This window comes from Poecilia reticulata, linkage group LG11, assembly GCF_000633615.1.
Source record: "Poecilia reticulata strain Guanapo linkage group LG11, Guppy_female_1.0+MT, whole genome shotgun sequence".
In the NCBI taxonomy this organism is placed as follows: domain Eukaryota; kingdom Metazoa; phylum Chordata; class Actinopteri; order Cyprinodontiformes; family Poeciliidae; genus Poecilia; species Poecilia reticulata.
Window position 1 is genome coordinate 15,882,374 of NC_024341.1, and position 13,335 is coordinate 15,895,708.

At 37.4% G+C, this 13,335-nt stretch overlaps 1 protein-coding gene across 6 annotated transcripts in view; it reads right to left on the minus strand.

Moving 5' to 3' along the window:
• The window catches only part of LOC103472465 (CUB and sushi domain-containing protein 3-like), a 389,352-nt gene that overhangs the window by 42,026 nt on the left and 333,991 nt on the right, over positions 1-13,335 (minus strand). For all 6 annotated transcript variants that reach the window (XM_017307525.1, XM_017307524.1, XM_017307523.1 and 3 more), the window contains 8 exons: positions 11,812-11,928; positions 11,458-11,667; positions 10,346-10,534; positions 9,227-9,404; positions 5,294-5,439; positions 2,124-2,204; positions 840-953; positions 541-729 (listed from right to left, as the gene is read on the minus strand). In XM_017307525.1, coding sequence (XP_017163014.1) covers positions 541-729; positions 840-953; positions 2,124-2,204; positions 5,294-5,439; positions 9,227-9,404; positions 10,346-10,534; positions 11,458-11,667; positions 11,812-11,928 — 1,224 coding nt within the window. The remainder of the gene's footprint in view (positions 1-540; positions 730-839; positions 954-2,123; positions 2,205-5,293; positions 5,440-9,226; positions 9,405-10,345; positions 10,535-11,457; positions 11,668-11,811; positions 11,929-13,335) is intronic.

Here is a 13,335-nt window from a genome sequence, read left to right on the forward strand (position 1 = left end):
CAACTGAGGGTAACATAGTTACTTGATTGTGCTAAAATACATAATTCAATCTCTTTAATAAGTATTCTAAAGATTCAATTTCTACCGTAAACTTCACTTCTAAGTGATTTTTTTTTTTTTAAAAGCAGCATGTACAGTAGAATTAGCATCTTTGTCCTTTAGATGTGTTTTTGCATCTCTTTTTGGTTAATTAAATCATTAGTAAGTAGACTGTAGTGTGATTAAAAATAAAATGAATTCTTGATTACATTGATTACCGGTTCCAGATGGATTTTCTTATATTCTTTGCATTTTAATTAAAGTTGAATCAAGTTTGATTGAAGGTTAATGAATTGTTATCTTCAGATTTCTCCTGCCTTTAAAGGTGTGACACAATATTTTAAGGGGAAAAAAAATTATAAAATCTATTATTTAAATTAATTTTTGATAAATTATGAGGACTGATATATTCATGCAGATAGTATAACATAGCTTATCAATGCTACTCTCCTTAAAAGACTTGAGTGTTTGTGGGTAGAGGTGTGTGGAGAGTTTGTTTACCATCAAAAATCTCTAGCACATCAAACTCCCTCTCTGTGTGGAAACTCTCAAAGGTTATGGTGACATTGTATCCTTTTTCCACGTTAATGCTCCAGGAACACATCTGGAGATTCGGGTAGCTCTCCGGCCACCCTGGGCTCAGGATGACACCCGATGAGTCGTATCGCACGTCGTGAGCGGGGCATTGAACTGAGAGTGGGGACAATTAGCGAAGTTGGGGAAGAAGTGTTAGGTGAGAACACACTTTTACCTAGAAAGCTGCAAAAAAAATCAAGTGCTGGAAATGTTTGAATTCACACCTTGGCACGTAGGAGAAGGGGCATCCATCTGCAGTCTCTCTCCCAAGCGACAGGTCAGAATTTCATTGCCAACCAATGAGAAGCCAGGATGGCATCGATATCTGATGATGTCACCTGAAAAACAAAAGAAAAATCAATTTGAGGAAAGTTGCTTTTTTCATTAATATATAATCAGGAATGTGTAATATTGTGCAAATTTTATAACTTGATTATGCTAATCCAATTATGACCAGAATCGTAAAAAGACATTATGTTTTATAGATGTAGAAATGTAAAACTATTAAAAATATATCTATATAAACTACATATTGGTAGAAAACAAACACCATATTTTGGAATGTATTCTAAAAGTTAAGCAGAAATGGTACAACTGAATGAAAGTGGTTCAATCCCCCAGGTTTATTTAAACCATATACTAACGCACTTTTCAAATTTAGAATCAATGAAATTTGAAAAGTGCATTAATTCACACGGTGAAGCGCTAATTTCCATCAGAGAGAACTGCTGATGATATGTGATATGCACAGGGGCAGATGTTGAATGTTTCGGCAGATTCACCCAGAGGCTGGAATGTTAAATCTGAAAGAAGTTATAAATGCAGAAAATGTCTAACGACCACAGCTCACACTACAAGTGCCTTAATTAGTATGTAAAATTTTAAAACAGCCAATTAGGAGAAAAATGGGGGCATTTGGCGAAAATGTTTAATTACGATTTCCTTTAACCAGAGTTCCTTCTTCCATATTTACAAAAATTAAACTCTTACGAGTTTCTGACAATAGATTTATTAATGCATCTCTGCCATACAGGTTAATACTTTTCCTGCCCATCTTCTCATTTTAGGTTGGACCATCAAGTGTTTTTAGCAGCTGTGCCACTTCCTCTATACTTTTGGATAACAAATCAAACAGTGCTCCAGGAGGTGCTTAAAGTGTAGGACATCGTTATTAACCGAATACTGCTTTAAAAAGTCTCCTCGACTTTATCTGTGACCTGTCTGGCTATAAAAGGAATGAAACTGCACATAAGTTTTTTGTGTGAAAACCCAATACAATAATGAAGTTTGTGGCTGTTACTTGACAATGTCTGAAAAAAAAGTTTAAGGGATTATTTATAGTTTTGCAAGGCACTGTACCCAACTACGGAGAACTTTACTTCCCCCCCTCCGACACGTTACACAATTCGTACGGAGAACTCGGATAACTGGAAAGTTATAACTTTCTAGTTTGCATCCAGTGTCAAATTGACCCATCCAGAGACTTGACAAGTAGACAGACAGCTCACCTATCTCCAACTCGCCATCCTCCATCAGCATGTCAGCATTTGGTACTTCTGGGGGAGGCTGGCATACTCTTAATTGGTAGGCTTGGAGCACAGACGGAGCACAGGAGAGAAAAGAGAACAAAGAGAGACAGATTTTGTAAGAAATATGGGAAATATTAGACATGATGTAATCTTTAAGCCAAGATGAATTTAATATATATATATATATATATATATAAATATATATCATAACATTAAAATGAGCCACTCTCTAGTGGAAACATATAGACAACTGTGAAGTGATAAACCAAAACAACCTGTTTTCATTTTAATCATGGCATGCAACAGTTTAACTTCACTTTCTGGGATCGGGTGGTTTGGGTCAGCAAAGCACGGAATCAAAAACAGAGCAACCTCACAGATACTGCACTGCCTTGACTCATAAAAAGAAACTAACTTCACAGCCAGTGAGCTGAAGGCTGTAATCAATATTACTGCATGAGTGTAGATCACTCACTAACAGAGGCACGGGGTGAAAATACAGACGGACAGACAGACAAGCCTGGAGAAGAGGAGGATGAGAGAGGGCTGAGGGCTGTAAGTCAGGATGAAATTGACTATGAAAATGAGACCTGCCAATAGTCTCTGCTGCTCTCATGCATATCAAAGCCTTGTGGTTTGTGTGTGTGTGTGTGTGTGTGTGTGCGTGTGCGCGCGTGTGTGTGTGTGTGTGTGTGTGTGTGTGTGTGTGTGTGTGCGTGTGTGCGTCACTACATCTGAATGTGTGCACGGGGAAAGGATCACTGTAAGCAGTCATTGATCTCACTAAGCTTAAAGACCTTTTTTTTTCTCAGCAACCTTCGCATTCAAGTCACATCTGCTCATATCCATGACAACATCATCCACCACTCTGCGGGCTCTAGCGTCTGTATGGGAGAGCTGGCATTCACAATCCTGACCCAAAGATAAATAAACAGAAGGACAACAACAAATATAAACATCCCCAGCAGTAATTCGATGCGTCTTTCGGGGTTTATTTGGCATTTCAAACCGAATTTGCACTTCTGCAGCCGCCTCGGATGCAAAGAGTGACATTCTGAATTTCGGTCAGGTCGCTGAAGGACGCAGAGGAAGAATAAGGGAAATACTTTTTTCTTATTGTGACGAGCTTCTTCCTCAAATTACGCAGTCCACTCAGAACCAGAGACGACGTACTGTTCAATTTTTTGTTTTTTAACAATAATGTCGCCTAGCATAAAATAATGAAGAATCACTGAATACATGCCATCCTTCTCTTCAAATTTTCTCCTCATCAAGACAACAAAAAACAAACTACTATATATCAAATTGGACTAGAGGCTTTGCAAGTGTGACAGCTGGCAGTTCTAACCTGCCTCAAGAATTCAATAACGCCATGTGTACCATCAGAGTGGGAGGAAGTCTTCTTAAACACAACCTGAGATTCTCTCAGCGACAAAGAGCAAAACAGGGTCAGGGGAATACAGGAAGGTGATTTTCTTTGCTGGGAAGTTTAATGTGAGACCGAGTGAACGAATGGGAAGCTTGAGAAGAGAAAGAGATGAAAATATAAACCGAGACTGATTATAAGCAATGCTATCAAGTTAAATCATAAGCACGACACGCTCTGCTGAAAATCCAGCAGCTTCAATGAAATGATGGTTCGTTAAAAAAAAACCCATCCGCAGCTTGATGACGACCCATCAGGATGCCTGAACAGAGCACATGAAGTTCTTAAAATTTGAACATCTCCGCCCTAAAACAGCCCATCATCCTTCGGTTCAAATCGGAGCGTGAAGTTATATAAAAGATATTGTTTTGGCAAGAAAGACCTTGCAACGGACGTGAAACGCACTTTCATAACAGGGAGAAGATTATTTTATCACTGTTTTTTTTTAAGACTTTTGCTTTTTGTGACCTTGTTTTATCTAATTTCTCTTCTGTCATGAGGCCCAAAGTTACTTATGCCCATGGCAGTTTTATGTTTAAAGTAATCTTTTACTATTTTTTTTTTTTATCTGAATGTAAGTTTTATTAATGTTTTGGCAGATCCAGCCTGAGTTTTAACCTAAATATAAGAGCTAATCTATGGAGAGAAGCTAAGTTTAGGGAAAAGGCATTCCAATGTCACTGATACGAAAGTCATCACCAAAGATAAATTATCAACTTACCAAACATGCAAAATTCTAAGCATTTAGTTCTTAGATGCATTTAATTCATTTTAGCAGAGTTAACTTTAATATAGATTATATTTTTTACATAAGTGGATTCAGTTGAAGAGGATAATTGATGCTATCCTATTTTTCCTAGAGAGAAAAGCTTTTGTCGTTTGAAAAAACAACATTACTTCTTATTCTCATACCCTAATTTGTGCACATTTTCTAAACATCAAGTTTAACTTAAATACATAACTTTATTTACATGGACAATTTTAAATTGTAATACGGATGATTATATAACTTTCCCTGTGTATTCAATTCAAAAATATTTCATTAATCTCAAAGGGAAATTAAATGCTGTTGTGACTCATATTGTCCAAGTTTCTTCAAAGATTCATCCTCAATTATGATGATTGTGAGCAGAAAATACTTCCTGGTTCTTCTACATGGACTTTTGTTTTCTTAGTATGTGTCAGTGTTACCATTTAAAAAAAAGACAAATACAACTTTCTCTTCAATAAGCACATCAATTGAGCTGGAAACCAAAATATTACAGACTACAAACCTAAGCTACCCAAGTGATACCTTGTACTCAGGATAAAACAAAAACAAAACAAAGCAACCCCTATTCACTACGTTATTGGTTGGAAAGGCTGTGAAATGGACTTTGATCAAGTTGTGAAATGCTCCTGAGGTGAATCGAATTCAATATCTAATTATTCAAGGCACTAGGGTTGGGCAGATCTTAATGAGGATGAAGTTAAACACAGTTCAGCCCAATGAGAAACCAATCAGTCTCATAACTGCAGCTACATCTAATAACAGCATTATGGGTTCATTACTGTACTCCAGGAGAAAGGGAAAAAAAAGATAACAGCAAAAAGGAAAAAAAAAACTGTTAATGAGAGCGACACCTGAAACTGAGCAGACCCAATTCAGATGTCATGCTCCACTTGCACTGTACAGCAGCACACTTAATATCATTGCTAGCTCTGATTGAGTCGTACGTCTTACCATGGTAACTTAAGACAAAGAAGCCTGATCCGGAGAAGTCAGAGTGGAATTTAATGAGGATGATGTTGGAAGTTGAGTAGACAGACTCCAAAGCGGTATTCCCACTGAACTGGCCTATCTGAGGGGACGATTGATCTGGACCGTCCCTGTGGAGAAACAAAGAAAGATTCCCTCAAATATACAAAAAAAAAAAAAGAGAAAAAGAAAAAGTGAAATACACACAAAAAAAGCCTTAAAATTAGTGTTTTTAATATATTGCTACTGAACAATGGGGTGGAAAAGTCTGCAGACGAGTTCCTGCAGATATCTGAGACTGTTGGATGGCTATTTGTGATCAAGAGATGGGTATCTCGAGGCTAGAATCAAACATAAAGCAGACTTGGCGATATTTATAATACATAACCGGAGCCGCTCCACTGACTGCAAATGTAGACGGACATTTTGCGGCAAAGTGATTTTCCACAAAGTCATTGCAGTTGGAAATGATCCAATCTTCCTTCTCAAAACATCCCAAACTGCAATGTCTCCAGGCTCACTGGTAAAAAAAAAAAAAAAAAAAAAAGAATATATACTTTCCAATTCACTTGCAAAAGAACAAGTTGTGATAACACAGTTCAAATAACTGTGGCTTTTCTTGCTGTATTGAACTGGAGTATTGACTGAACTGCTGTCAGGTCAGAAGAATAATAAATGCGAGTCCTGGTGTGGGCTTGGATTTACACGGCTTAGCCTTCGTATGTTTTCCATCAGCCGGAGGGTCGGCTTTTGCATACGATACTCTGAGCTTATTTCACTTATTGAAAGCGTCAACTTATGTTGTGCTCAACACTAGATTTGCTATCTGTGATTAAAAATAAACATTTTCACGATGCAGATGTAGCAGAGGAAAAATACAACCTCCTTTTATTGTAGGCTTTTAAGTATCTGGAGTTAACAAAAAAGAAAAAAAGAACATCTGATCTATACCAGGTCCTGAAATGTTTGAAATCTAGTAACAACATGTTCCACACTGTCAATATCTAATAAACAACACTGCTGGCAAAATGGAAAAGATGAAGTTTGCAGCACATCTGTCTTGAAGAGCAACTGGAGTATTTCCAGTAGTTTGTCTTGGCAATTGGAACACCTTTTTTATTTTTCGTCTCTTCGTTGAAGATTTGCAGGCATTTTTGGGATCATTGTCCTGTTTCACGAACCAAGAATTAGTTCATTCAGATAACCACAAATCTGAATGAAAAACATTAATTGAAAATGTAAACGGGGAAATTTGTGGTCAATCGAAAGCGCAAGGCCCCCAGGTCCAGTAGTGGTTGCTTTGCAGTTGGAATTGGGTGTTTTTCCTTGTGTGTTGTGTTTGTCCCAAAGAAACTCATGGGCAAATCCAGAAATTGCTGGTAGGCCTATTTATTACTTTTAACTTGGGGATGCCTTGAGATCCTCCAGAATGAGCTGGAGAGAGTCACTGGGGGAAAGGGATGTTTGGGTTTTCCTGCTGGTCCTCTTACCCCAAAGTCTTGAATAAGCTGAAGATATTGCTGCTACTTTTTTTATATATATTTTTTTATATATAGAAGGACGGGTATACAATTTTTTTAGACACACATTTCTGTTTTGGCAACATTTTTGTGTTAATTTAAAAAAAAAAAAAAAAGTTAGGATGGAGCCTGTAGTGCAGAGTGTTGAACTTTAAAGCCCAGGAATAAAAAGAGGACGTCCTTACATTTTACCAATACTACAAACTCTACTGAGTTTGAGGTGTTAATCAGAGGCATATCAGAGTTTTTTCCCCCCCACATTGCCTCCCTACAATGTTTTCAGTTCCTAACAGTTATTAGTACACCCGCATAACATATACAGTGAAAGGTTGCCTGGTTCTTGCTAACATCTGATGTATCTGACACATCTCGCAATGGAAATCCTGTAGTACGTCTCCCAGTATGAGACCAATTAGCAGACTCGGAGACTGTCAGGTCAGCTGGTGGTGGACTGAGGAGACCGCTGTGAAAATCACACCTTTATCGTTGACACTGTGCTCTCTGCAGAGAGCCAACATTAGGTCTCTGTGACTGAGATTGCGAGTGTTTTTTTTCTCTGTCTGTTCGTGCAGTTGCTGTCCTTTCTTCCATCCAGTTCACTCATTTGGCTACATTTTTAGAAACATGCTGTGCGCCCAATTCATGGAATTCACACAATCCTCTGCAGGTGGGCGACTCACGGTCCAACAGTCCTTTGGTGTTTGGTGTGGAAGAAAAACGGAAAAGAAAATGGTCCTGAGCTAAACCTAAGGATTGTATGAAGCAAACAAACTAATACCTATCTGCTAAAAACAAGGTGACTCAGGTGGTGCTGTATTTGCAGTAAAAACAGTGGGAGAATGTTGTGCCAGTACAAATTTTGTAGTAAACCAAAGTAAGCGAAGCAACTGAGAAAGTCTGCATCTGAAAAACAAAAGCCTTCAAACTCAGACTGTTTTTGTTACTAAATGGATTTTAGAAATTAAATGACACGTCAATTGTTGGAACCCTTTAGTTTTTGTTTTTGAGAATAAAATACAGTCATTAGGCAAAAACTGTTTCTGAATGTCTAATAAGACTAAGCATTAGATCATTTTATATAGACGTATATTATATGGACGTAAGTAGCAAACCTTCACAAAAAATTTATGCAATTTTTTAAAGTAATCTTTGGCGATTTTAACCATGTTAACAAAACTATAAAAATTTCATCTTCTTCCAGATAATTTGAATCTACATGAATGGGATATTCTATGTTTTTTTTTTTGTCTTCCCCATTTCGAAGAGTGGTCAGAAGAAACTACTGAACAAAATAAAAGTGAAGCATACCTTTGGAGATGTTTCAGTTTCAAATATTGTATTAAAACTCTTAAGGGCGCCAATAATACCAACAAAGGCTTTTCGTGTGATTTTTTTTTTCTTTTTACCTCATTGAGTTTTCATCAAATTTTCAGTGTGAGATGATGCTACTGTATTGACTCATGAATTAGTTTTCTAGTTGTTGTTTTTTTTAAACATTTTTTAAAGGGTGCCGATAAAATTTGTGGATACCGTAACCCACAAATTTGGTACATAGTGATCGTACCACATTTTTTTATGTGATTCGGTACGATAATATTTGCTATTGTTTGAATTCAGGTTTGGTTTCCATGTCTGTATGTTTAATATACTTACTTAGTTAGTGTTTTTACTGATATTACCTTAGTTGTGTTTAATACTGGTATAAAACAAATGTCCCCCCTTTGCTTTCACTTTTAGTACGTCTTGAAACCGTTTGGAAAAGCCCAGACAGGACTTAGAAAACTTCTTATTGATTCGCAACACCGGAGTTTAATGGAACCAAAATTGTGAATGCATTTCAAGGCAACACCCCAAACACTGCAATGTTTCAGCTTCAGCCTTTCATCAGCAGATAGCCATGCGCCCCACTCTAGCCTAAAACCATTTAAACACTTGCATTGACAAAATGTCTTCTGTTTCCAATAAAACCACCTTTTAAGAAGAATAATTAAGAAAGAAGTAAAAGGGTGGCAAGCAATAGGAGAAAGATGGGACACTGTTTCGCATGCAGAAGTGACAGAGCTAAGAGATAGTGTCACATAAAGAAGTCAAGATTTATGGCCATGAGATAGGTAACTCAGGCCATGGAGGAATTATGTTTGGTACCCTTATTTTTCAGGAAAGATGTCTGTAGTCATAGTAACCCTTATAGTCACTTGGCAACCTATTTAAAAAGAAAAAATATCCATGCAGAGAACGTTTAGACAATTAAACAATAGGTCAGTCAGATAAACAGAAAGTCTCTTACAAATTAAACAGCTTTATATATATATATATATATATATAAAGCTGCAATTAATGAAAGCACAGCAAGAAGAGTAACTGTCTAATTAAAATACACAAGAAAAACAGCACCTACCAGACAGTGATGTAGTCATAGATGGGTTCTGTGCTCAGAACGGTGAAATTGATATAAATCCCATGTCCAGGAGGAACTCTGACACTCCACACACAGTCCTGGAAGTTTGGATATTCTTCCGGGTGTCCAGGAGAGTAAATGGTTCCATTTAATGAGGTAATGTTACCACCGCACAAGGCTGGAAGAGAGAGTTACGGTTGATTATTTATTTTATGTTTCAGCACAGTGAAGCTGAATCAATCTTCTCCATAAATAAGAGAGCATTTGTTTAGCATTACTGTATCCACCACGGGACTTGTTAATTATTTACTCAGTTGATTTATTTTGTCAGCTGCGTAGCTCATAGGTTCAGCTGAAGTGTTGTACATAATATATTATTACTATAAAATAAGTTGTTTTTTTAACTAAACCTCTAAATTGTGAAAAACCTGCATTATGTTAAAGTCACATTGTTGCATAAAAGTAAAGTGTGAAATTCAAACAAACTTTTTCGTCTTTTCACCTTTTATTAAAAATAATGTGTCACTATATCATCACATACTTACATGTCAACTGGATATATTCATGAATATATTTGATCTAAACCATTTTATTATAGCCCTGGACTTATGTTTAGAGTCTTTGTCCTGCTGGCATGTCAACCCAATTTCAGCTTAGCTTGATATTTTAAATCGCAATAATATTTGTAATGCCACTATGTGCAATGTCATGATCCTGAATGTTCTCCTTGTGTGACATGTAATTTTAGGTGATAAATTTGGAGTTGCGGTTGTGCAGGCTCATAAACAATGCATGGCATAGTTTGTTAAAAAGGTTGGAAACAATGTATGATTTACCTTTCACTTCACAAATATGTGCTACGTTGTGCTGGTTTGTAAAATAAAATCCCAGCAACATAGAATAAGGCTTATGACTGAAATGTGACAAAGCGCATCTGAAGACGTAAAAACTACTGTTCTGATGAGGAACAGTGCCAAAAAAGAAAAAGTGAGTGAATTCCCCTCACATCACATTAAAGAATCTCACCTCTGGCAAACCTTATTACACCCTTCGACCCAAAGTTCACCCCGGAAAAAAAAAACGGTAACAGGTACAGAGATGACCTGTGCAGTCAATTACCTTCACACCGCGGTAAAGGGTGGTTCCAGTTCCTGCTTATTCCATGTAAACACGTCAGCGAGGCTTCTCCGATCAGAGAATATCCAGGCAGACATTCAAAAGACACCGTCATCCCTACGCTGAAATCTGTGCCAATTACGATGCCGTTTCGAAACGGCCGTGGGTCGGGACAGCTCTGAAGCTGGTAGGCTGGAGAGACAGTAATGGAAATACATGACGGTTGGTAAAACACTATTATTTGGACAAAGAGCAGGAAAATAACATGTCTTTCTTTCCTAGAAAAGGCTGTAACATGTGAATAACAGATGAGGTGAGATGTGGTTATCAAAAATATAAATGTCAATAGACACAACTGAACACACCTTTTCTGCCAGCAGTAACACCTATTCAAAGCTTACAACTCGGATTGCAAAAATAAACAAAAAACAATCAGGTGAAAATGTTTTGTTTATTGGGGTCTTAAAAATGATAAAAAGACAAACAAATGCATCTCGATTGTCTTTAAATCTTTCCAAATGAAGCTGAAATAAAAATTGCTACACACTAAATGAAAGAACAGTGGCACTCTTTCATGCACTTTGCAGCAGCATGACACAACAGGTCTTAATTTTTTTTAAATGTTCCAAAAATAATCCTTCTAATCCATCCACATCTAAATGTGGAAGCCTTTTCTAAATATTTCTGTTAAGTTTTTAAATCTGGGTTGCCACAGTTGTCTGTGTATACAGTACATATTTTTTTTAACAAGTACATGAAGTTTTAAGAGGACTAGGTTTTATTTATATTCCTGCTTTAAGCTCTGGTGGTGGAGCTGTCAGCAGATAAAAGGCTTTATTCGTTAGCATCTGTAATTTTCATATAAAGAGAATTAGGTCAAACAAATTTAGGCTGCCTAAAGGATTTGTCATAAAAACCTGTTTGCACCTTGCAACCATTTTCTTGCAGCATTTTCTTTCCCCAAAATAGCATCTTTTAACTCTAAGAGTTTCGTTTTCGAAGAGGCCTGGTGAACGAAGCCACGGCTGGTCAGACGGCTGCTTCTGTTGTCTCTGCTCTAAAAACGATCGCTGTAAACAGAGCAGTGGAAAGGAACTTCCAGCATCAACATTTACCTTGATATGTGATGTGGAACCCTGGTTTGTTTTGTGAGTAGTCGCTGTGGAAAAAAAAGGTAGTTTGGTGGGTGGTGCTGAACAAGGGCTTGGGAATGACTGGACCGCTGAACCGGTCAATCACAGAACCCGTCTCCAGCGTTCCACTACGGATCTCTAGGTAATCGTGGATTGCTTCGGTGGAGAAGTTTAAAAACTGGAGATGAATACCTGAGTAGAGACGACAGACAGAAAAAAAATCACAGGCGTTTGTGAGAAATCAGTCAATGAATTACACTTACATAAAAGGAGGGACAAAATCAAGCATGAGTCGGTGCTTTATCTGTTTTTCTGAACTCGAATGACGATTCTTACCAAAGCCAACAGGTAAATTAACACTCCAGGTGCAGTCCAATCCACTGGGATAGTTACCGGGATAACCTGGACTCAGAATCACCCCACTGACATCCTTCATAGAGCCACCACACTGGGCTGTGTGGAAAAAACACAAACAACTCATAATTAAAGAATGCAGGACTGCCAAGTTTGACGCACTTCAGCGTCACGGGTTGCCTCTTTTTCTCACTCTGTCTAGACAAATATTCAAGCTTGGTTTCCACATGACCAATCACAATCTACCTGTGACTGGTCATTCTAAATACACCCAGGCCCCAAGTTCCCAAATTGATTTAAACACAAAACCTCCATGGTGAGATTGTGACAGTTCATCATGAAGAGGGTGCGCCCTAGTAGCAGTACTGCAAAATTATAAATTACCATAATGTGTGGGCATCATCCTCCAATATTATATGGAAGACTGGCCATGCTGGCAATACGCCAATCCAAAGATGCCCACAATTGGCTGGTAATGTATTGTTTGTGGCCCTTTGGAACGCTGTTTGCAAAGCAGATGATGTGCCGTCACTGCAATAAGAAAGCTCTCACCAAGTGGCTGACATGAACAACCACAATCTACGCAGAAAAATAACAAAGACAAAACAATGTAACGAAAATGTGAAGACGTGGCGTTTTCATTGTGGATATTCAAGAGAAAGGTAGGAAAAGCAATGAGAAAACAATGCTGTGTTTAAAAAAATTAAAAAGAATAATGTGCAAAAATTCCTTAAAACATTTTTTTAACCTTCTCCCAGTAAAAGATATTCTCTCATTTATGGATTCACAGTGAACCATTTTATTGTCAAAAATATTGTTTTGTATATTTCACACCCACCCACTTAAAGATTTTCTTTTATTCTTGCCAAGAGGTAATGTTGTGGAAGACTGGTACGACATAATGAAGAAAAACATCTTACATAAATTACAAGAAACTGTTAAAAGACAACACAAATATCAAAATATCTTCCAAAAATTATTAGAAAGATCTAAAAAAAAACAAACAAACAAACAAACAAAAAAAAAAAAAAACCTTGTGGCACATTTACATATTCAAATTCAAAATTCAAAAATACTCTATCTATCCCAATGGGAAATTACAAACACTTGATACAGTGTTTGGCTTGTATTATCCAAGGCAATTTCACAGTAATTCTCATGTAATGAGACATGTGAAGCATGTGCACCCATGAACACTACGTGTTTTCTTTGTTGTCACAAAATGTTGGTTCACATGATGTACTATCCGATCAAGCACACTGTCTGGGTGACGGAGCCGTGGTTAAACACAGAATGCTTCAAGTGATTTTCAGGTTTTTCTTTCATAATGTTTTTCATTATGTCTTGATGTTTATTTTGCTCTGGTTATTGTTTTGTGATCTAAAATTTATTATTCTCTGTGTTGTTGCGCACCATGCTTTCATAAAGTGGTGGAGGTGTGCAGGGGAGGGGTCATGGCAGGGTGCAGTACGGGTAAGCATTCTAGTTCTGCTCTGTCCTAATATT